This window comes from Dunckerocampus dactyliophorus, chromosome 13, assembly GCF_027744805.1.
Source record: "Dunckerocampus dactyliophorus isolate RoL2022-P2 chromosome 13, RoL_Ddac_1.1, whole genome shotgun sequence".
Taxonomy (NCBI): domain Eukaryota; kingdom Metazoa; phylum Chordata; class Actinopteri; order Syngnathiformes; family Syngnathidae; genus Dunckerocampus; species Dunckerocampus dactyliophorus.
This window is the reverse complement of record NC_072831.1, coordinates 15,663,955-15,689,578: the sequence shown is the minus strand read 5'-3', so window position 1 is coordinate 15,689,578 and position 25,624 is coordinate 15,663,955. Positions and strand designations below refer to the sequence as shown.

The following is a 25,624-nucleotide window of genomic DNA, read 5'->3' as shown; positions in this document are numbered from 1 at the left end:
AGAGTAGTGGTTCCCAAGCTTTTCACAGTCCCGTACCTGTTCAGACATTTGACCTGAAGCCATGTACCCATGCAACAGAAACAGGCTAACAAGCACAAACGTGCACAAAACATGTACAGCGTGCAATGCCCTAACAAAAAAGGCAGCCGGCTGAACTAAATAGTCAAAACTCAAATGAGCGGTAGGTGTGTAATCACACAAAAGTAAAGGAGACCGTAAATAGAATGGAACAAAACCATGGAAAATAGAATAAGAATAAATAAATATTTTCAATTAGTTATGTTGAATATTTAAAGTTAATTAAGATAAAAAGGTGTGTTTTTTTAAAGTGTGGGGGTACATGGCTTCAGGTCAAATGTCTGAAGGGGTACGCGACTGTAAAAAGTTTGGGAATCACTGACATAAAGCACAAAGAACAATGAACAACTTCATGCTCTGTCTCCTTTTTTTCTGCACTGTGCATGGCTAGGACATTTTTGACTCACTTTGGGAACCTAAGTTTTAGGTTAGCTTACTACACACAGGCTTTTGTGCTGCCAACACCCCAGGTGTCACATGACTACTGACCAGAAAAGCGGTGACTCCATGCTGGAGTTGACTAGCACAACTACACTTGTTAATGTGTTAACAGAGAAACTAGTATGAATATAGTTTTAATAATAAATACCAGATGATTGATTTCACATTGATGGCAGGAAACCGATATCAGGACTGGCTATCATATTATCCTCACTTACAGGGATAAAGACAGAACCATGATGTCACATTTTGTTCAGACATTACCTCAACTGTTTTGCAAGCAAATCAATAATAGTGGTGTTGAACTTGAATCCCGTAGAGCTGACTTGACAACACCATAATATATTAATGAGACTTATAGGAAACACTAATGTTCTTGGCTTACTGGTGGCCAGACCATTCAGCAGTTTTCTCTTTAAAATAACAGGACATGCATATGTGATAGATGCTAAGTACAATTACTAGTTATCAATAAGTAATTTACTTTAAGAAACGTAAGGATGTGTTTGGATAGGGTGGTGAACATTCAACAGTATTGGACAAAAACATATCAGCTTCAGTGTGACAAAAAAAGGAGCAACTTTGCTAAGAATAAAGGTCTAAGTGAGAAGAAGAGCAGAAAAGAGGAAAGCTTACTGTGCAAAGTACAACCACATATGCAACTGATTATTAGAGTAGTATATCAGAAGTTCAAGTAGATAATAGAATTGTCCCAGATATCGGTCCGATACCGGCAAAAAAAAACAAGTACTGGATTATATGGGCCTGCATCTACAATCTCTGATATTGTCACTGCGATACAAGCAGTCCATTGCAGACTCCATGCCAACAGCAGCACTTCTATTCAGCATGCAGAACCCATGTGATCACAGCAACAGTGTGTGCTAGTGTGTTTAGCCAGGAGTAGGGATGATGTCAACTGTGTGGCAGTATTTTTCGTTGAAGTCCAAAAAAGACGTTGCAGCTGAGTGCAAAACTTGTCATGCACAAACTTCCCATGGTGGCACAGAATCACATTTGAGCAGCATCACAAAAAACGGCATGAGGAGTGAAGGGAAATCGCAAAGAATTTAATTGCTTAGAGTAACCACTGTGTTTCTACTGTTGCACATTACAATAAACACCTTGAATATTGAATAAAAGTATGTATGATTTGTGCAGATATTCAAGGCTCCAATATCTGTATCATACTGTATCAAAAGTGAAAAAGTTATACTGGGACATCCCTAGTACATATTGTTAAACAATTCAGTCACCAAGACGGGCACCCCATAGTGAAATAAAAAAAATGAGAAAGAACCAAATAGAGAGAGAGGGGGGAATAAAGTGTTTTCCTTATAATCACGAGACTGATTGGTGTGGGGGCTTGGAATGAGGTTAGATGATCGGGATAAGAGCTAACAGATGTGCCAGTGATGTCTCGCATGTAAATCTGCCACGTCAAAACTTGCACCAGCTGCACACTGGACAACAACGCCAGAGGAAAAGAAAGACAAAAACTGAAATGCAAAGTGGCTCTGTAACTTTTCTGGTGTGACGTAATAACAGATGTTGCCGGCACACAAATAAGAAAAACTCACAAGCGCAGAACTGTGCAGTTCAACCATCAACACAGCACAAGGTGATGCATGCTAACAGTGGATAGCCATTGTGCAATGACTGCAGAAATGCAAACTAATACAGTAAGTAGGGGTGTAACAGTACAGTAAAATGTAATTTTGGTTTGGTTCAGTTTCTTGAAGTGCTTGGTTCGGTTAATTTTCAGTACAAAAAACGCAGAAAAAAATGACTTCAAATGCTTTTAAAAAAAATGCAAACAGAACTTTTTTTAAATAAATAAAAGCGACCCATTTGGGTAATATTTGAAATAAGTTTTTGAAATAGAAAAATAATAATAAAATTAACTGTTGTATTTAAACAACTGTTTAAACATTGTGGCGAAATGTAATGGACAGTTACAGTTAAATAGCTCTCTGTTGCACGTCGCTTTTAGCATTTTCATAAAGTGCTGGTATAACTTTCTGGCTAAAGTGAGGACGTGATGATATTTCGGAGCGAGGTTCAAGAACTTTAATCATATACAGTCATGGGAAAAATGATTAGACCACAGTTGTTTCTTTAGTTTATTGATCCATTTTAATGCCTGGCACAACTAAAGGTACATTTGTTTGGACAAATTTAATGATAACAAATATAGCTCATTAGGGTTGAATTTAAGAGCTGATATATAGCAACTTCCATGGTTTTCTTGATAATAACCAAAATCACTTACATGAATAGCTATATCATTGTCCTGCCAAACAATTTAACTCTATTTTTGTTGTCATTGTTAGATTTGTCCCAACAAAGGTACCTTTAGTTGTATGAAGCATTAAAATGAATGAGAAACTGAAGAAACAAGGGTGGTCTAATCATTTTTTCCATGACTGTACTTAAAGCCAGCGCTCTCAACAACTGAATATGGATGTAATCTCGTGGCTATAAAAACTCCAATACCATGTGTTACTGCTTTGGCCCGGTCAGAGTTGCTTGCTAGAGGTTGTTTACAGTATATGCTGAAGTTATCAGTGTTTGCACTCAGCTGGTTTTCTTTCTTGTAGATGTAACATTCACTGCCGGATGATGCCATTTTAAGTGCGCTAACATGTTAGACGTGTTTCCTGCAGCATACCCAATATAAGTGGAACAATGTCGACACACAACTTTGGATTTATCCACTTGCCTTTGTCCATCCTTAATTTTAACAGGAAAGCCAAATTGTTCCCAAACAGGAAACCGTAGTGAGATGGGAGGGTCTCCCAGCTCAGGCTTCTCGCTTGCATTTGCCGTGATGCCATTTGTCACGCCTGTGAGCTACTCCCCCTCAGGCAGTAGTGTCCGACACTCAGAGGCTTCCGCGCGGAAGCTTCCGCAGGACTTTAGTTCCGCGTGAAGCGCTTACATCACTCTAGTCATACATTTAATGAGAAAAATAGCATAAAATATAACCAAAACGGTACGCAAGTGGACTGAAGCGAACATGGCGAACCGAAACGGTTCAATACATTCATGTGAACCGTTACACTCCTATTAATAAGCGTGATGACGTAATAAAAAGAGTATGATGCCACAATCGCACCAAAAGTAAACGTGCATAAGCCTTCTGGTTAAACTTAGTTTAGATGATTATCATTTGCTTGATGCCAAAGCAATGACAAAGGCAAAGTTTACAACAGCAAACAGGTTAGTTTGCAGTTGTTACTAGATAAGATTTTGCATTTTGAAATATGCCATATTTTAATTTTTGCGATTGCTGGTGGATAAAATGTGAACATTACCTTAGAAAAACTTTCACTTTTTGACCTTGCAAGTTTACAACTACTAACTATGCAGATACATTGTTGGCTACGAGCAGAAATAACATGAAAAGGAATGAAATGATTCATTCTGGTTGCCAAACAGTTGCCAAAGCCAATGGTGGTTGCATGGAATTTGGGTCAACAGTGTTCTTTTTTTTTTTTAGCTCTTAATTTGTTTATTCTCAGAACATGTTTGTCAAGTTCACTGGTACTTTTCAGATGGCTCTTGCAACACATTGCTTTGTACACTGCAATTTACTGCCCTTCCAAAATCTTGTTAAAAAAGTCTGATAAAGAGAGTCCAGAGTTGTTTTAATGAGGCCCTAGGTGGCCTGAAGGACAGGAAACAGATGCCTATATCTATGACAAACGTTCATCTGTAATGTTGTATAGGAAATGCTAATTGGACGTAATAAATTATGAACGCTACGTAGTTATTTTCACTGACATACTACTGTGTAATTATCTTTATTGTCATATTGATTTGAATTGTCAATTACTGAATAATATCAACTATTTTGATGACCTGTAAACTTTGAAACTGTGAATGTGATATACTAATTATTAATATTTAGTATAGTAGTTGCAAAGTTTACTGGATAGATTTTAAATATGCTATATAGTTTATAGTAAGAGGAAGATCATTTTGATTGTGCGCACCCCTGATACACATGTAAAATGTAGATACATACTCATATTTCTAAATAAAATAAATAGACACATGTATAGCCTATGATTTACATATGGACCACAATTAATTTGAAATAAAATATTTATCAAATATCCTAAAAACACTTCACTACACTTTATTTTGAAAAACATGCACCGGAATCACCTGTCTGTCAAACGGAAGGATGCCAAAACCAGACTGGAATAAAAGATATGTATGATTACTTATCTATTTATCAGTCCTCATGTCAAACTTTATTAAAATGTCACCATGGAAAATACAAAATTTACTATTATTAAATTCATGAACCAATTAATTATGTTCAATATTTCAAGTTAGTTAAGATAAAAAGGTGTATCTTTTTTAAGTGTGCGGAAGTAGAGGGTACATTGCTTCAGGTCAAATGTCTGAAGAGGTACGCCAATTTAAAAGTTTGGAAACCGCTGAACTAAAAACTCCCAATGCACTAACAGTTACAACTTGAAGGACTGTAAACCTGCAATTTTTTTATTGTTTGGGTCAAGTAAATAATCAAATGGAGCCTATTTCAGACATTCAAGAAATGAGATCTTGAGGGTTAAGGACATAAAAAATGTATTATTGTATAGTAATTACATGTCTCTAAAAAGTAAATATCTTCCAAAAAAATCTGATTACCCTCGCCATCTTTCTCTATACAAATTTAAAAAAAAAAATATTTCCAAAATAACTTTCCAGCCCAAGAGTAGCCCCGCCATCTCAGAGCAACTATGGTCATAGTCATAGACCACATTCATAACAATGTAATGGCAGTGGTTTCTTACCTATTTGCCTCTCTAGATCGGCTGCTTCATCTGCAGTGGCCCTGGGCAGAACCCCTGGATCACTGAAGCTGGTTCTCAGCAGCGTTCCCAGCACAAAGAGAAAGAGCACTCCCCCTATCACCGGTATGACTGGGGTCAACTGCAGGGCCAAGAACTGACAGCTGTAAAGAGAAGCAATGATAGTGAGAAAAGGACAAATGACAAACAAATGATAAAATAATAACACGGGCACATGGCTTATTGCCCACGATAAACCCCTAGAAACATTAGACATACAATACCACAAAGCCTACTTTAAAACACACTAAGTGTAATGCCTACTGGTGATTAAGCACTTTGCTGTTTAATGACCATTAAGTGGATGTAATCCCTTCACTCACACACACGCGCACACACACACACACACACACACACGCATGCATGTCAGTCTTCAAACTTGTAATCTGCTCTAATAAGACGATCCTATGTAATCCTATTAAACCTACAGTGGCACAGGTGATTACTGCAGTGATCACACTTAGTTGGACAGAGATGGAGGCATGAGTTGCTCCTTCCAATTATATTTGACAGTATCTGTACCGGTATATTGAGTTGACTGAGGAGACGCTTGTGTCACTCCAAAAGGGGCGACAAATTCAACATGTGAGAATAGAATATGAGGGAGGCTGTCAAGGATAGCCCGTTGAGTCAAGATTCAGAAAATCAATGTAGCACAACTGTCCCTTTTCTAGAAAATATACCTGAATTGAAATGTTTCTACAAATATTCTTTCATTAGAATAAATTCAATACAGCTACATGTGATTGTATGCAGCACTACCCCAGGGGCAGCAGCAATAGGACAAACTACATCGAATGATGACAAAATCCATTGTTGGCGTTGGAGAGAAGGTGTTAATGCCACTCCATGATTGACTGGTATTTGACAGGACTCTGGCGTTGCAACATAAAGTGGCAAGAAATACTTCAATACTGAGTAAAGCAAAACTTATTCTGGACCATAAATCACTCTATACTCTCTATTGTTCTCTGGTTTTACCATATCTAACTTATTGTGTGGCGATATGGGGAAATGACTATAAAAGTACACTTCACTCTAACTGTACTACTGAGTTAGGATAATCCATAACGCCAGTTACAGAGAACACACCAACCCTTCACCCCTAAAATCACAGTTATTAAAATTTGCTGACCCGGTAAACCTTCAAACAGCTAAAATTATACATAAAGCAAAAAATAACCTGCTACACAAAAACATAATACAATTCTTCTCATCAAGACAGAAATATGATCTTTGGAAAAAATGTAACTTAAAACACTTATATGCGCAAACAACGCTAAAAACCTTCAGCATATCAGTATGTTATGGAAGGGATTGAGTAAAGAACTCAAACAATGCACTAAAATGAGCCATTTCAAGAAACAGTGCAAGCAGTTGATCTTTACAAAGCATAAGGAAGAAGAATTCTGAACCACAGGGAAATACCTGTACAATACTATGTCATATGGCAACTCCACTTTATGCAATTTTATCCAAGTTACAGCAATTTATTTTACTGATTTACAAACCTCAACTTCATTGCAACACATTGTTATATTGCTTTATCATTTTCTCATATTATTTCAGAACTGGCAAAGGAACATGTTGAATAGGAAGTGAACAAATGTATTAGCAATTGATGTGAAACAAAGAGGGGGTAGGATTGAATAAGCTCTGCTTCTTACTACTCCTTTTGGACATGTGAAATTGTGATTTGTAATATGTGATGTATACCCAAGTAAAACGTATGTATGTTCAAATAAAATGAAATCATTACCATCGATGTGAGGCAACACAAACATTTGTTGACCAGTAGCAACACAACAGCCTGACAAAAACTGTACTGGAGGACCCTAACAGAGGTACAATAAAAACAGATGGGAAATGTACCTGTGTTCTTAGAAGTGTGGCATTGCAAGGTTAATCATTAAGGCATGAGTTCCTAATATACTGATTGCTTATATAACCTACCTCATCTACCGCTCATATGGTAACACCTTAGGAGGGGCAGTTACATCCGCTGATGTATGCCAACCTCAGTTATTCACACAAACTGAACCAAACTATATTTAGACTCGCCATGTTGGATTCCACAAATGTGAATGCATGGATATCAACATGAACCCATATTTACATACTGTAGGTTGCAGGTCTGTGTTAATTAAAGTCAAGCAACATTAGTACAGCCTCACTTCTTATTCACTTCAATGGCTGGAGAGGAACACCTTCCAAACAGAAAGGTCAGCCAACAAATGATCAAGCAGTAAAGCCAAAACAGACTGAAAAGATTATTATTATTTGCCAGTAAATCAAATAAGGTGGATCTTGGCAGTGTGCTTGCCCTGTAAGATCAATGTTCCACTGAGCACAATCAAGATTCAAGGCAAAAAAATATATCAGCTAATATTCATCATGAACAGAGTTGGCGCCGTGATGGTGGAATGCGCTTCACCCTCAACAGACAAAACATATTCACTCTGTTTGGGACACTTGGCTGAGGATCACTGTCATACACCACTGGATCACTGTGTTGTTATAAGTCTTGGAAAAAAATAGATCTGCTAAATTACATAACATCATATGGTCAATAAGCTCGCTTTTGAAATAGGGAGTGGAACAGCACATGTCCACATGAGGGGAGGACTTCATGCTGGATTATTGAAGCATATTTTATCTGGATGTACAGAATGAATTGGCAAAGTGAGAGCAATATTTGATGAAAAACCAACTAAAGACTAACGCACGAACGCACACACACACACACAGTAATCACATCAGGTGGTACAGCTAGGGAAGTTGAATTACAAATATACACAATTAAAAGTATTTGTACACAAAAATATATACTGTACATACATATGTATCCACTCCTGATCAAAATGTTAAGACCAATGGAAAAATTGCAAGAATTTACATTTTCCACTGCTGGATCTTACGGAGGTTTTAAGTTACAGCTTCAAAATCCAAAAAGAAAAGATGGGTGTGAGACATAGAAATAGAAAGTTTAAGACCATAGCCTTTAAAAGCCAAAATCTTTGCAAAAATGTGGATTCAATGTCATTTTCTGTCAGGTATCCCCTCTGTCGTGATCATGGCAAAGGCAACAAAGCTTTCTTTCTTTGACCGCAGTTGGATTGTTGAGCTGCATAAACAAGGCCTCTCGCAGCACAGAGTTTGGACGAAGTAAAACAGTCATTAGAAACTTTTAAAAAGATCCTGAGGGTTATGGAACAAAAAAGCCAGGTGGTAGCCGGAGGATCCGACATGAGAAAATCAAACTGCTGTTAATGCTTTCTGGAGGAAAAAAACAATTGTGACCTCATTCATTCAGTCGGTTTCTGTTGAGTTAGTTGTGTTCAGGGTCACGGGGGAACATGACCCTATCCCATCTGACTGACGTGTCAGAGGTGGTGTACACCCTAGACTGGTCACTAATCAATCACATCAATTTAATGAAAAACACGAATATACTTTTTTAAATACATTTTATTTGGATAGCAGTGGTGGAGATAAAAGCAAGAAGTACTTATTTTGCCCTTGGAGACACAGTGAGTCATACATCAGCAACATATTGAAAAGGTTGTCATGTGTGACCTAAGTGATGGCCAGAGTAAATGCAAACGCTTCGAGGAGGATGGATGCAACTTTCAGGCCAACTCTGGAATAGGCACAAATAAATCAATAAGTGGAGAATACGCAGTAGATTATTTTCCCCTCCGAGGACAATGTGGCCAGAAATCAATTGTAGTCACTGAACATGACAAATGAAGAGCTGTGGACGACATTCGATGGACTCAAAAGAGGGACATTGTGGAAATGGTCACATTTCCCCTTTAAATTTAATAGAAAATCCTACATTTACTTAGACTTTAGGGGTTTTGTTGCTATGGAAACACAACCTATCCAATGTCAGACAGTTTTGAAAGGGGATGCAGTTACCCTGGAAACAGCTACATGAGTGAACTGTCTCGAAGAACTAAAAGGGAACAAAGAACACAAAAGGCCATTTCATGAAAGAATACCACATGACATTCCGAATATTTAATTGTGTCAACAAACCAATTCGCTGATGAGAATAGGATTAACATTTTTTTTTGGATATGTTCTAGAAAAAAAGCACCAAATTATGACAAGAGGTTACGCTAGGCCAGGTGTGTCCAAAGTGCGGCTCTATTTGTATCTATATTATGTAAATTTATTTCTAAAATTGGATCAAAAGAAAAACCAACCACAATATTGAAAAATCAGCAGTAATTTTACAAGAATAAAGTAAAAAAATATTAAGAGAAAAAATCTAATGAGAAAAGGTCGTAATTGTGCGAGAATAATGTTGTAATATTATGAGGACAAATAATGTACCGACCTGCTTTAAGTCCACCACCATAGTGCCCGTACCCAAGAAGAGCAACGTGACCTGCTTGAATGACTATCGCCCTATAGCACTCACTCCTATTGCTATGAAGTGCTTTGAAAGAATAGTCATGACCCACATCAAAAAGAGCATCCCGGCGGCAACTGTGGACCCTCTACAGTTTGCATATCGCCAGAACCGGTCCACGGATGATGCAGTCAACACTGCCATCCACACAGCCCTTTCTCACCTACAGGGCCAGGACACATACGTCAGAATGCTATTTATAGACTATAGCTCTGCTTTTAATACAGTCTGCCCCCACAAACTCACAAATAAGCTCCTCACACTTGGCCTGTCTCCCTCCCTCTGTAACTGGGTGTTTAACTTTCTCACAGGCAGGCCCCAGTCAGTCAGAGTCCACAATCGCACATCCAGCTCAAGAATTGTGAGCACTGGGACCCCACAGGGGTGTGTGCTGAGTCCACTCCTCTACACGCTCTTCACCTAACTGCTGTTGTACTATGCACATGACAATAAAACTCTCTTGAATCTTGAATGTAATTTTAGAGAGAGTTAAATTATTAAACAAAATATTTTTTTATTTTTTAAGTTGTAATGTGAGAAACAAACAAAACAAAAAGTTGGGAATACAGTCAAACTTTTATGCTAATAAAGTTATACTACGAGAAAATAAAAAAAATTAAATCAAAAAAATTAAAATAGTTGGAAAATGACAAGAGACAAAATGACAAAAAACAGCTGTAATTTTACGAGAATAAAGCCTAAATATTAAGAAAAAAACATATTATCCTAACGAGAAAAAAGTTGCACCTTTCCTAGAAGAAAGAAAAAAAATGTCATTTTTGTAGCATAGAATTAAAGTTAAATATTGAAAGTTGTAATAGTGTTAGAAACAAAAAAAAACAAAATAAAGTTGTCATTTTTGGACAATTAGGTTAGGGAAAAAGTTATGAAATGGGAATAAAGTAAAAATATTATGGCAATAAGGTCATAATATTATGAGAAGAACATTTACTAAGGTTATTTAAGAAGAAGGTTGAAAATGTAAAAAAAACAGCAAAAATGGTAGGGCCCTATGAAATCCATTTGATTTTTTTCCAAATTCCATCAATTTTTTTCCAAATTCCATTTTTTCGAATTCTATTTTTTTTTTTTTTTTTTACCTTTTACACTTACTTTACCAGCACATAGTGTGTGCTTTTGGGGTTAGTGAATGAAATGTCCATTAATTAAATGCAAAAATCCTTAGATTTATTGATGCAATACATTATTGGACAATTTTGCCCAGTAATTCAGAAATGTGTGAAGCCTGGCTAACTTTTTTAATGGAATGTCTGCCTGTGCACATTTTGCTGCAAAATCTTAAACAAACTCTATTGCCCGTGCTTGTGATCAAGGATGATGAAGTCACCGATGCAATTCCAATTGTGTTAATGTGAAATACTTTTTATGACAACCTTGTTTTTAGTTCAGGAGGGGGCGGGTTAGTGTTTGATGAGATTCCGGCACGACTGAGTGCTCTGCCAGGGAAATACTTCCCCACACGAACACTTCTTCTCCTAGCGATGACATTTTATTCACATTATGTCACTGTCAGCGAGATTCCGCATTTAACAGGAAATTCCGCCAATCCCGTCCACGATTCTGTTAACGCAGAAATCATAGGGCCCTAAAATGGGAAAAGAGCAAAGACATTCAACCTACAAATACACTTTTTCACTGATTACACAAAGCTAAGATGCAGGCTATTTTTTCTTTAAATATATATAATTCTTGTGTCACAAAATACCAACATAGCTCTAACATCCTTTCATTTTTCAGTATGTGGCCCTCGGAGGTATATACTGTATAATATAGTATACTGAGTTCATCTTTGCAAAAACTGGTAAAAAGACAGCCTGAACCCAGACAATCAACACATCACCATTGACAACCACTATGTACACAGGATGTTAATCTACTCTACTCTGCATTAGGCCCTAAGTGAAAGGCTGATACGTCAACTACGAAACTATCCCGCACTGCAGTTTGTAATTCAGGAGATTGTCTAAATTCTAAAATACATGGGACAAATAAGGTACTATGGATATCAAATGTGATGCTATTTCAATGGAGCAGTCAAATCATAATTAAAATGCAAATTTGCTTTCCTGTGACACACCTGTCAACAACTCCAAATTTTACTACAAGGGTTGAATTTAATTTCTTCAAACTAAAACGTTTCATTTGCATTTTATAAGGCAAAAGAAACAGTCCTGCTCATAATTCCCAATACGTCTGTGCTTCGGTACTTCGATGCTCCATGATGGTTCTTGTGATCAACATTCCAAAAACAAACAGCGTGACAAAAAACATCCTGTGCCTGAGTGAACTTTATTGTATCATGAGACGAGACAGACAACGTGCAAAGACAACACACATACACATCTGTGGGAGCCTAAAACAATAAATACACCAAGGTCTGCGGGTGGCTAACAGGGTTTGTTTTATATGGCCAAGTACCCCCTCCCCTTCGATAAATAAAAACAAGCAAAAACTAGTATATAAATGTACAGCGGTCTCTGCAAAATGTGTGGACAGCTGCATACACATTAATTCATTGAATCACAGCCATTTTCAAAAGACATCGCCTCAAGTTTTGACTGATCTTCCAAGGCACACAGAATATTGTGTTCTATGACAAAAAAACATGGAATCTACCGAAAGAAAGATCAGACTCCCGTCTTTCATCAGAAAAAAAGGTTTGTTTCTACCTTTTTCTGTTCTTTAGTAATCAGCAGTAGAACATAGGTTCTTGTTCAGGAACCCTTTTCCCGACAAGAACAGGGCGAAAAAGAGCTTTTTATGAAAAGATACATTTCAAGCATAACTTTCACTGACACAACAAATATTTTTTGGTTTTGTGACAAATATCTAAACAACTAACTATACCACAACATAAACTACACACAAAAAGGCTTTTTTAACATCAAAATAACAATTTATTTACAAATATAACACCATAAACTATTTACAATTTTGACATTTGAAACGGAAGTATGTGTGCGCACGTGCATGCGTAACCATCTGAAAGAGAGAGAAAGAGCAGAGAGTATGGTTAAGTGACACTTTTTTAGTAAGTTAGCACGTACTCTGTGAATGTGACAGCCATCCCCCTGAGACAAAAACGAGTTCCGAACGAAGCACAAACCGAATTGTTCGTTTTAAAAAGGCAAAATGTCACCGTGGTAAAAAAAAAAAAAAAAGTCACACTTGGAGTCCGTGAACCAGAGGCTAGGTGGATAACTCTAGCTAGCAAGCTGCTTCTATCCAAAGTGCCGCCCTCCTTTTTAAAGCTCAAGTGCTCCCACACATCCGATTTTAAGCACTGAGGTGCTCGAGTAAAGTTTACTGCTGCCATTGTCGCTCTTGCGCTGACTGCGTGAACAAGAAGAAGGCGTCGGTGTCTCTGTAACTTGCTACAAATTCCTCGATATCGACAGTTGTCGCTCTTCCAAGCTGAACATGGGGATCTGAATGTGACTTACTATATCAATACTTAATTTATTAATACTGAAATATCGATATAATCGACCACCCCTACTCCTCAATGTCTTGTTCTGCTTTAAAGAAACTTTTAATGGTCTTTCTGCTGTTTTCCCTGGAAGAACAGTTGACGGGGGGGACTTTGTTGATAGAAATGAATAAAAACACAAAAAAGAATCCATCCATTCCAAACATTGCATGCTCTCTCACACAACAGTACATTCATGGACGTAATAAAAACAAGTCACAATAAAAGTCAATCAATTCATGTGATCGCATGAATTCACAAGTTGATGAATGATACCCGGCAAGCAACTGCCAGTTGTTGGAGTAGCAAGGAGGAAGTGTTGGCCGTCTTGCTAATGACCGTTTGAGGCCTTGAGTAAAATGGCTCTATTTGTGTGTGATGCAGCTCGTTAAGTATATACAATTTAAAAAATTTCATCTTTACAAATTATTTCGCAGGTTAATGTGAATTGAAAACAATTTTTGTGCAGCCCTAAAGGCCCTGTCACACTTTGACGATTTAGCCAGCTTATGCCAACGTATGAAAAATTTGGCCAATACGCTGGCGTACGTCAAATAAGTTATGGGTAAGTTTTGTATATGTTAACAGCACGCGAAAAAATTTTGTGCCTGCATAAAACTTTTCGACGTATGTCAACGTATGATTCATACGTCCCTCATTCGCGGGCAATAAGTTATGCCATCGTTGACACCCGTTCACACACGTTATTTGTAAGTTATGCACAAGTCGTAATACGTCAACATACCTTGAGACAAAACTATCTTAGCTTTACCAGTAGAGGGCACTGTGACACTGGGAATGGAACTAACATGTGTGAACGGGTGTCAACGATCGCATAACTTATTGCCCGCGGATGCGGGGCGTATGAATCATACGTTGACATAGGTGGAAAAGTTTTATGCATGCACAAAATTTTTGGACGACTTAGACGTACTACGACGTACGCCAGCATATTGGCCAAATTTTTCATACGTTGGCGTAAGCTGGCTAAATCGTCAAGGTGTGACAGGCGTTGGGCATAAATTGTGAACACCGGCAACACGCTACGCATTCGTTGATATAAGTTGTCTATAAGTTAGAGAAACGTTCTATATAAGTTACTAATACGTCATGTTTACGTCGAACTCGTTATGAATACGCTATGTATACGCCCAAAATTGAAAAAAATCACGTCAGGCATGCGCTGCCTAAATCGTCAAGGTGTGACAGGGCCCTAATCAGTTGCATGGTAAAATGGGGTTTAAAGGTTTAGCCCGAGATTCCTGCTCCTTACTGAGGCTGTCCTTTGGTCATGGATGTGTTCCTCTGCTGAGGTGACAATGATCCCAGATTATGCAGTCCAGAGTTCATTACTGATAGATGTGGTTAGCATGCACCACTGCACGCGCACTGGATTTCAGACTGGGGCAATTTCACATCTCTAACATTGTTTTCACCTAATTATGACGCTGCAAAAATCAATTAACAGCTTTGTCAATTTATTTAGATTTTTTTAATGAACTGGCTTAATGAGATATTTGGAAATGTCCATTGCAATTTTCCACAATTCAAGCTGCACATCAAAGCAGCACCAAATTGGGCAGATTCATAGAAACCCACCTCTTCCAAAAGAAGGTTTCTGCAAACACCATCTAAAAACAAAACAACATAGATATGGAAAGTAATATTTATATTTGCAGTTTTATTATGGGAGAATTTACAATAAAAATCTGAACAAATCGGTTTGTGCTAGGCCTTGGAGGCTTTACTGTGTTGGGCAGTCCTCGTAACGTTTCGTGTTACAGCGTTTCGTTTTGTGGCTATGACGCACTCCCATGTCCGCATGTCCAATTCGCTCAAACACAGATACCATCATCAAGAAAGCGATGGCATCCTTGAACATGTGAAACAATCAGCTCCTATGAAATCAACGATAAATGAGCAGCCTAGAGGTCTCATTATTGAGACTTCCTCCTCCCAATAAGCCCATCTCTCCTTCCCTTGCAACGCCCCTTCCAGTGTGCAAGACAACCACAGGGATGAATGGAAGGAGGTCTCTCTTTTTTTTCCATGTTTCATGTAATTCTTGCATTTAACCTTTTTATTGCTACATTTTATTTGGCCTTAACGTGTTCTGTGTACAGTGTAAGTGACTTAGGTGTTAATTTAGGTACAAGTTCCAACTTACACTAAAAAGCTGACTTACATTGCTGTTGTAAGGAAGGGAACTCGTACGTACACCGATGGTAGAATGTACATCGTATCTTGGACTACACACAAATTTCAGACGCTTCTCGTCACAAGATTTAGGGATGCTCCTTATCTCAACATTCAGTCTTCAGGTACTCTGACATCATTAAACCAAGAGAACATTTGCCATGCACATAGAGAACAGAAGGCATTATCCACTGCATACACTGCAGTTTGCCTATTAAGCTCCATTTAGTTTGAAAGCACTTTACCCTGACAGACGGCCAGATTGAGCAACAAACCTCATGAAGGAGAGGGATTGTTATCTAGACCTGATCAGGTTTCTGCGATGACAGCGTGATTAGTCAGAGGAGTGAAAGAAACAATGCACTGTGGTAAACCCATGGGTTGGCAGTGTTTAGGTCAGGGTCAATCTCCATCACAGTCACAGTGGTAATATTTGGGACACCTAGGAAGAAGTGGATAGGCTGGCCCAGATGACTTGTGTGTGTGTGTGTGTGTGTGTGTGTCCCTTGGGAGAGTGGAACTGTAATTAAGCAAGAGCAAATGGCATGACAAGTCAGTTACATTCTAAAGCTGAGGCTGATATTAGACAAAAACCCCAGAGAAATTTAAAAATTGTCCAGCAATTACCAAGATTGTACAGCACAGTATACAGTTTATTGATAAACTGTAATAAAAAGTTATTACAGTAAAGACTAAAGTATAGACTGTTATTGCAACATTTGAAACGAGTCCTATCCACAATGAATAGTTGTCCAACTATGATTAAGATGAAGAGGAGGATATTTTTGTGAGGACTGCAATCAAAATGCAAACATATTTTCATCAAATTTGAACAATACAGAAAAGTAGAATTGTGGTCACAAAAATCATTATATTAAATGTTTACTAGGTTTAATGTTTCATCTGTGGTTGGGTCTAAGGGTGGGTAAAAATACCAATATACCAATGTATTGTGTAGTAATCTCATTTTCTGTTGATATACCAATATCAGATATCAATGCTGTCCGAGATTGTATGATGTGCAATGAGCAGCGAACAAAAACGAAACACACCATTTTAGAAGTTTAAAGGGTTCATATGAGTTAAATTTGCAGCTTGTCATTGACAGGGGAAGGCAAAAAAACAAGTTAAACGGCAAGATGCTCCAGCAGAGCAAAATCAAAAGTGTGGACTCACTTTGGCTTTTGTAGTGTGGATGGACAAGACAAAGCTGGATCAGGAATTATTATGTAAGAAGTGTCACACAAAAATACGACACATGGCCAGCAGGACATTCACATTCACACAAACAAACATTCACACAAGTCATAAGAAAATAAGAACACTGCTGAAGAGGAACATTGCTTTTAAAACGACAGAAAACATGAGAGCAATATTTGCTACAGTATGTCAAACACAGCGTCACTGTGATAAACAACCTATGAAAACATTTTATTATGTCATATTTTTAACATTGGCCTACTCCGCTAGGCACCTCTTGTATGACTTTTTCCTCTTCAACAATGTTGTATTGCCATATAACTAATGGCAAAATATCGCTATGATACTGTATCGCAAGGCTCTACTCGATTCCCACCCCTTGTTGGGTTTGTTATCTTTTAGCGTACATTCACAAACTTGCAGTCAGGCACTCTCGTCCAGACCAGGAATGTTTAAAAAATACTTAAGTGTGGTCTGGTTTGCGTTCACATTTGCATTTTTATCAGCGGACCAAATAATGGTCTCACTTAATCGTATACATAAAGTCGCACCTCAACTGGACGACGTATGTGATGTGTACGTTGTCCGTCGACCTCATGCACGTGAAACAACGCGACATCTTCTGTGTCTTCTTAATACAAGGGACTAAACTAAATTTTATGTTACAATGTAGCTGCTTTCAAAATATGCAATATATCAAATGACAGCTAAATACATTACTTGGAACATTTTCCAAATGATTTGCATGAAGACATTAACTGTGAATGTATGAGTCCATGGAAAGCCTGCATGGAAGTGTGAAGTGAAATGGGTCGCTGTGTATATATCTACATATATCTTTATTTCACTTCAAAACGCGGTATAATAGTCTTAGATAATGGTGGACATGTGAATTAACAGTTGCATCTATTTGTATCTAACATAGATGCAACTTATACAACGTTAAAGCACTGTAATACTCTCTAAAACCTGCGTGAAAACTAGAATGTTCTCCTTGACGGGCCCTGACAACGTGGCACTAAACTGTAGTGTTTTACAAAGTCACATCTTACTGTTGTGTAAAAAAATGCAGTTTCTTTTTACGTTTCAGTCTCTTCCTGAGAGAGAGCGGCAGCAGGGAGAACGCTGCTATGTGTGAGGGGAAGGGGCCAGGTACTCATTCAGGGAGCAGCACAGAGACACAGAAGGGGAGCAACTGAATTGCGCCGCAGCAAAAAACACAAAAGTTATATATCGGCTACATTTTCACCGATATTGATTAATCGGTGATATGTTATAATCAGCCTGGTTAATCGGGCCACCAATATGTTGGCCGTGCTCTAGTTTGTAACAACTTCACCAAATTGTTATGAGCAACACGACCCCTTTGTTGAAAAGAGCCAGGTATGTTAAACTACTCTATCCACGCTCCTGGGCTTACATTGAAATATTATTTTTTGATGATTTTCACTCAGCTTTCTGTTAGGTGTTGCAATGAATCGCCTGGTTTGGGTCGCATTTGGTGCCATGTAGGGGTGCATCAATTACAATTTCTGGTCTATCACCGATCTTTAAAAAGGCCGAGCTTCCGATTCAGATTTTGGCAAATACCAATTTTTTTTTTTTTTAAATAACTGACAGCATATACCATCAATGTTCCAATCCTATTTTGTTGAAAAACATTAAACAATCCCTGTGAAACAAACGTTTACAAAATTGCTGTCCAAACTACTTTAGATGTCGATGTAGATGAGATCGGTGGATAAGATCGGTCAGCTAATTGCCCATTTTCCAAAATTAAGGAAATCAGCATATGATGTTTGATGACATCATATGCGGTATTGTGGTTCATTGGTGCAGTTGTCATTCCCACTTGCCTCACTCGGGATAAGAGTCCACCGGTGGGCGGACTGATACCTCTGAGGTCCCCCTGTTTGGTCCTGAACTGTGTTCACACTTTTGCAAAAGAAACATAATGCAAACAGAATCTAGTCCATTTTAACCGGACTAAAAATGACAAGTGTGAACGCACCCTCATTCAGTGCCCACAGACTAATCATAGCCCACAAACTAATGGACGCCAGGGGTGACGTCGCGACTAGTCCAGTCATTTTCAATGGAACCTGTACGACAGGTCGATTATCGCGAGACACCATCCAGCCAAGCGACAAAATTTGTGTGAATTAAATTTTGCGTTAATGCATATCATCGTGCACACGCTGGCTTGCGACGCAATCCCAGGAGGTTGAAAAATGTTCAGATGTGCCCAGACGAAGACCGATCAGCGGGAGTTTCATTGGTTGACCAATGAGTGGACAGGATGCTATTCAGTACTCTCTCAAAGGTAATCATCGAGGAAAAAAAATAATACTTGCCATGTCAGATTTCCCAGAGCTATTTGACATTTCTAAAAAAACGAATATCGAGAAATAAAAAAAAAAGCAGCACCATGGGTACTTGTTGGCGCCAGAGTAAACATATCAGGTAAGTTTACATTAATTTACACTAACAAAGTACACCATCAACACCACCGCTTTTGCTTCTCTGAACTACTTTTCAAATTCCCTCCAAATCTGACAGTCAATCAAAATCGTGGGAGACTGTATTCGTTCTGGACGTGAGCTCATCGCTCACCTGTAAAGCTGGCCACAGCCGCTCATGGCCTAACATGTGCAGGGTTTGCTATGCTCTAACCACAAGGCATTCTTTCATCAGAAACATGCTCTCGCAAAAAAAAAAACCTCAAGACCTATTTACAAGGAAAAAAAGAGAAGCTGTTAATCCCCAGTCAGTTTAGGCTTCCTTCCCAACGTGCCCTAAGACCACCATTGGAAACAAACTGACTCCAAACTGATGGCACAATTGACATGTTCTGTCATCTAAACTTTCCTGCATTCATGACATTCCTAAGCCACCAGTTCAAAGTGCACAGGTTAATCACCTATGGAAGCACGAAGAATGAATACAATACTCACTCAAATGTGAAGAAAAGTCCACAAGTCACAAGAATGAGGACAAGGGTGAGGTAGAAGACCCCGGTCTGCTTGGCCATCATTATCCTCCCATCGCAGTAGAATTTATTCCGACCTGGGAATGACTCCCATTTCCTCTTTTTAGGGATCTTCTTCTTAAAAGGAGTCTCCATTGGAGTTGAGCTGCGAGTGCTTATTTGGCTGTACTCGCACTCTCTCATGGACTCAGACACTCCGAGATGCATCGATTGCGCTTTCAAATCCACTCACTTGAATGGATCCCAGGCTGTGAAGACAGCGTACAAGTTAGTGAAGCTAACAGCAATACCTCGGTAAAAAAAAAATGTCAAAGCAAAAAATTGAGTAGTTCAAACGAAAACAGACAAAGCTTCACCAGAAGTAATCGAGCTTGTTTAACAAATAAAACGTTAGTTAACTAGTCAAATCAGCAATTAGCGTCTAATGTTGTCAACAGCAGACACTGCGACCTGACTGGCCTCACCTACAATCTGAACTACGGCTAAAGCTAATGCGGCTAACAGTTTGACACATGAATTTGGGTTAGCACTTTGACTTAGTAGTACAATTGGGGGGCTAGCTTACAGATACACAATTTCTTCTACATCAACTGTTACGGCATCACACACAACCTAAACGAATAGGTTCGTGTTCTGCCTGTCAACACAGGACTACAAGCACCATATCTCCCCGTCCAGGACGTGTTTGTGTGTACAACAGAGAGAGGTGACAAACTGGCGGAGCGGGCGCGTTGCCTTACCGAGGGCAAGTAACACTGGTTGTCGTGTCGGGGTGTTGTCGCTTCGTCGCTGCTCCACTGTTTCTTATCCAGGTTTGTAACGAGCGTAGAACAAAACGACACAGACCATTTTAGAAGTTTAAAGGCTCCATGCGCGTTAAATGTGCAGCTTGTCGTCGATAAACTTCGAAGGAAAATCCAAAGAGAAAGACAACAAACGCAGCGGGGTGCTCTTAGGCGAGCTCCGGCATCCCGACTAGCCTCCGCCGGACCACAAAGCCCCAGCGTTTCATCAGAACAGCCGTCGATAAAACACGGCAAATCTTCACTATTCTGTGGGAAGTTGTAGCGTCCCCCGAGAAGCGTGCAGGCGATCCAGTCTAGCAGCCATTCCGTTTACATTGTGTTCCGGTACGCGGGCTGAACTGCCACCCTCTCTAGCACCATCACCATGGAAGCGGAGCGGAGCCTCCCAGCCTGCTCGCCGGCTCCTCCCCCACCGAAAACGACAACGTCACTGAGGGGGCGCTCTACCAAGTCCGCTCTTTGAAGGTTCTCCCAAACCGGATTCGGGACCCCCATTAACATCACGGTCGTCACATCTATTTTAGAGTGGCTTGATCCACCCCTACAAAGTTCCTAATCCCCATGTAGTTATTGCAGATTTTTTTTCTTGTAATACATTTTTTGAAACATGCACTGAACACAAACATGAGACACATGAGACAAATGCGCCTAAACAAATACACAATTTTCTAATTTGATTAAAATGTTTGTAGAGATGGCCATTGAGACCCAAGTCTCCACTCATTAAAGCAGATCAGATGCACTTGCCATCCAGGCATTTCAGCCACTGGATGCACTTTCACATGAGGGACAGCAACGTACCTCTTGTTTTAGTCAAGTAACATTAATTGTGCACACAGTGACTTCCTGTTCAGTGTAAAGTGAGCTTCAAAATAAAAGCTGTGACAGTATTAATCTGGAGTCCACCACACAAGCACAAGCTGCAAGTCATCCTCTCTGTTAAGCAAAGGTGAAGCCGGTAGTGTGTTTTTTATTCGAAGATAAGGACTTCATTAGCATCAAATTTTTTGAAAACCAAATTGTAAGGTGATGTCAGTCATTGTTAATGTAATGTTAATCTCTGTCTACATTCAGGTTAACCAGCAGAAATTAGGCGGTTACAGGATACAATCTTTATACTTGATAATGGAAGTCGAGCGGCTTGGATCGGGCAAGCAGCCATTGTTGATTGTTATTTCTCCCCTTTCTGAGCATTTCTGCCATGTCTGGTTTCACTTTCATGAAGGTAGCTTTCCTTTTCTTTGGTGCACTGCCATATGCCTTGTGCTTGGAAGCCATCAAGAAGGATGGGAGGTTGGCAACGTTGTCCTTCAGTACAGATTACGTACTCTTCCGCAGCACGCACATAACTAGCTCTTTATGCATGCTTGTTGCTGTAATTTTAACACTGATCTGGGTTTTTCATCTCTGTAGCAATCATATTTGGGCTGAAGTTAGCAGAACCGCACCAGAGTTTGCTTGCAAGTGAACCAAGACGCATCTCCCGCTTGTTTTGTGTGTATCAGAGTTTGGATGCTTACTGTATGTTCCCACTTGACCAAAGAAACCATACTAGCAAACATGCAAAGTGTGAACACAGCCAGGGCGTTCTCTAGAAGTTTATTTTTAAAGCTTTTTTTGAAATCTAAGCTGGCAAATATTTTCTATGCAGATGAAGGCCTGCGTCTGTTGAACTGTGAAGTTATGTGTAATAAACATGTAAATGACACTTCTCTGAACCGGCTAACTAAAAACCTCACAAGGGAGTCAAAATTTAAAGTTGAGGTGCCCTCAAAACTGCTTATTTTTTGTAGTGTTCAATCACCACCACATCACAAGTCTAGAATGTTAAGTTCATGAAAAATTGATTGTGGCAAAAAAAACCTTGCACTCATCAAAAAATATATGGCATTGATTACAATCCTGATTTGACACAATTTTTAGATATCAGTACACAATTAACATTTTAGTCACATGGAGTAATTTTGGGCCAATAACCACAGCCTATTTTCATGCTTTGAATCTGGTTTGTGTGAGAAGCAAAATGCTTCAAGACTTTTCACTCTAATTACCATGCATGCCAGTGGACTCGAAAGGTTATTGTATTATTGTCATACTGTTTTATTGAGCTACATCCAAATATTAGATATAACAGTGCCATTATGGTACAGTACAAAACCATACTGATCAATACCTACAAGTAAGGATCTCTATAACTATTTAGATGGTGTACCTAATGAAGTGTCCACTGAGTGAATTCAAATATGCTGCCTATCAAAAGTAAAAGGCACATGACTGCTGAGCATGAAGAATTATACATGTTATGTTTGAGTCAGGAAACCACATACAGTACATTAAGCAATGAAATGAGGATTTATATTGATATGTGCTTCCCGGTTCAGGGCGTCCCTTGTGAAAAAGGTTGCCGGATGAGGGGACCTGTGGCAAGAGTTGCCAATTCAGGGTTTTATGTTGCCAGCTCCGGGGGTCCCTGTGGCAAAGATTGCCGGTTCAGTGGTCCCTGTGGCAAAGGTTGCCAATTCAGCAGTACCTGTCACAAAGGTTACCGACTGAGGAGTACCTGTGGCCAAACTTGCCAATTCAATGGTTCTTGCTGCCAGTTCCCATGCAGGTTTCTGTGGCAAAAATTGCCGGTTCAGGGATCCCAGTGGCAAAAGTTGCCCATTCAGGACTTCTTGTAGCCAGGTCCGAGGTCCCTGTGGCAAAGTTTTCCGGTTCAGGGGTCCCTGTGCCAAAGGTTGCCCACTGAGGGGTACCTGTGGCAAAAGTTGCCATTTCAGGGGTTCTTGTTGCCACTTCTGGGGTCTCGGTGGCAAAGGTTGTCGGTTCAGGGGTCCCAGTGGCAAAAGTTGCCCATTCAGAAGACCTTGTTGCCCTTTCCTGGGTCCCTGTGGTAAAATGTTGCCAGTTCAGGGGTCCTTGTTGATGGCTGAAGGGTACCTGTGGCAAAAGTTTTCCATTGAGGAGTCCTTTGTGCCCATTCCGCGGTCCCTATGGTAAAGGTTGCCGATTGAGGGGTACCTGTGACAAAAGTTGCCAATTCAGGGGTTCCTGCTGCCAGTTCCATGGTCTCTGTGGCAAAGCTTGCCCATTCATGGCTTTTTGTTGACGGTTGAAGGGTCAGTGTGGTAAATGTTTCCCATTCAGGAGTTCTTGTTGTCCATTTAGGTGTCCCTTTGGCAAATGTTGCCGGTTCGGGTGTCACTGTGGCAAAGGTTTCCCATTCAGGAGTCCTTGTTGCCCATTCCCGGGTCCCTGTGGCAGAGGTTGGCCATTCAGTGGCAAATGTTGCTGGTTCGGTGTCTCTGTGGCAAAAGTTGCCCATTCACAGGTCCTTGATGCCGGTCCGGGGGTTCCTTTTGATGAAGAAGGTCCTGAGGCAAAGTAAGAACACAGGGTTGAGGGATGGAGATAAGACCATTTTTTTGGTGTGCTTTGAAGGTTTTGAAATGATGAAGAGGAGTTATTTTCTCACTTTCTGACAGGATAATGGATATGTTTGAGCATTTCAATTTCTTCAGGCAACATGATGGCCTCGTCAAGTCTCTTTTTGGGCTCACATCTGGAGGTGGCGCAGCCGGCCATCCGACAGGCTCGGTGCCAGAACCGCTAGAAAGACCAGCGGTGTTGCCTTCTACTTCATCTCAGCTGCTTCTGTCATGACAAAATAAATGTCATGTAGATACAACTAGTGACAGCAGAAGTAACAGGATGAAAGAAGACCAATTAGTGATAAGGACGCCCAATGCAGTGGACTGCATAACAAGTAATAACATACAGTACCATAAAAGTATGTGTCCATTGAAATGTGTAAGGCATTCATTATGCATTGTCAATATGATTACAATCATTTTAGACTTTGTCTTAAGTAAACGTTGCACGTTTCCTGATCATCAATCCATCCATCTTCTATGCCGCCTCTCCTCATTAGGGTTGCGGCGGTATGCTGGAGCCTATCCCAGCTGACTTCGGGCATTGCCCTCTTTTGGTTTGGACATTTTTCTCCTTTCTACTTTTACTCTTTCTTCAATAAATATTTATCTCTGCATCTTGAGTTCCAGAACCGGCTGATGCCATTCCTAACTTGAAACTCACCACACGTCACTGGTCCAATGGCAGGGAAACTTCCTGGAGGTCAGAGAAAACAATTATGTGTGACCTTGTGGTCCAGTGAAACAACATGGAACTAGGACCTTCAACGACAGGCCAGGACCTTTTATTGAAGGAACAATGATGTCAGGATCCATCCACCCCTCGCCTGTCTATCATTCCCTTGTTTTCAGCTCCCTGAAGGACCTGCCCATCAAGAATCTTTGATGTGGACATTGGCTACTGTCTTTTATTTCTTTACGGCAGCTACTGTACTTCAAAGGCCCATTCTGATGTGGAACTATCGCTACTTTCTTTCATTCCTTAACGGCAACTACTTAGAAGGCCCATTCTGATGTGGAACCATTGCCAGACTGTTGTTATTCAAACCACACTACTGTATTCTGGATTACCATGTGGTTATTTTGACATTTGACGCTTGAACACAAACGCATATTTGTAAATATTACCAACTTGGGTGAATGAGATGGGTTTTCTGCAAAAACGGTCTATTTTTGGAGTGAAAAAGCTCAAATGGGTGGGTTTTCCCACAAATAAAAAGTATATTTTTATAAAATTAAACAATCCACAACTTTGCTGGGTCGCAAATGTTACCGTGAATATGCAGGGATCTGCTGTAGTGCAAAATAGCTCAACAAAAGCAAAAACTATTGGCTGCCGTTAATCAAAAACAGCAGAAAGCACACAAATATTTGAAAAAATAAACATGGAAGAGATCATTATCAATGTGATACTGGTACTACCTTTGGTATCTATATGGTTGCAAGAATATAAAAAGTTGTAATGTGGAGAAAAATGTTTGGGTTTAAAAAAAAAAACAATTTAATGCGAATAAAGGTGGATATTTTTTTGTAGTAAACTTACATTATTCGTTATATGTGAAGTTTTATGAAACGTAAGGGTGCCAACATTTGAACCTACAGCTAGCATTATATCCCATTGGTGTGGACTTGAGTCACTCGATTGGGACTCGAGTCACAATTTGATGACTTTGGACTTGGTCAACTTGTTCTTTGACATCGTTGA

At 39.5% G+C, this 25,624-nt stretch overlaps 2 protein-coding genes across 7 annotated transcripts in view; both read right to left on the bottom strand.

Moving 5' to 3' along the window:
* zdhhc14 (zinc finger DHHC-type palmitoyltransferase 14) overlaps positions 1 to 20,892 on the bottom strand; it is a 43,657-nt gene extending 22,765 nt beyond the window's left edge. For all 3 annotated transcript variants that reach the window (XM_054795619.1, XM_054795618.1, XM_054795620.1), the window contains exons 1-3: positions 20,423 to 20,892; positions 19,648 to 19,930; positions 5,331 to 5,491 (exon numbers count right to left, since the gene is read on the bottom strand). In XM_054795619.1, the coding sequence (XP_054651594.1) occupies positions 5,331 to 5,491; positions 19,648 to 19,889 (403 nt within the window). In that variant the 5' untranslated portion in view covers positions 19,890 to 19,930; positions 20,423 to 20,892. The remainder of the gene's footprint in view (positions 1 to 5,330; positions 5,492 to 19,647; positions 19,931 to 20,422) is intronic.
* A 1,719-nt stretch (positions 20,893 to 22,611) lies between these two features.
* The window catches only part of arid1b (AT rich interactive domain 1B (SWI1-like)), a 263,934-nt gene continuing 260,921 nt past the window's right edge, over positions 22,612 to 25,624 (bottom strand). For 2 of the 4 annotated variants that reach the window (XR_008573454.1, XR_008573457.1), the window contains 2 exons: positions 23,964 to 24,142; positions 22,613 to 23,862 (listed from right to left, as the gene is read on the bottom strand). The gene's annotated coding sequence lies outside the window, so the exon portion shown is untranslated. Of the gene's footprint in view, positions 23,863 to 23,963; positions 24,143 to 24,583; positions 24,617 to 25,624 lie in introns of all 4 variants that reach the window. The other 2 variants (XR_008573455.1, XR_008573456.1) reach the window with 2 other exon arrangements.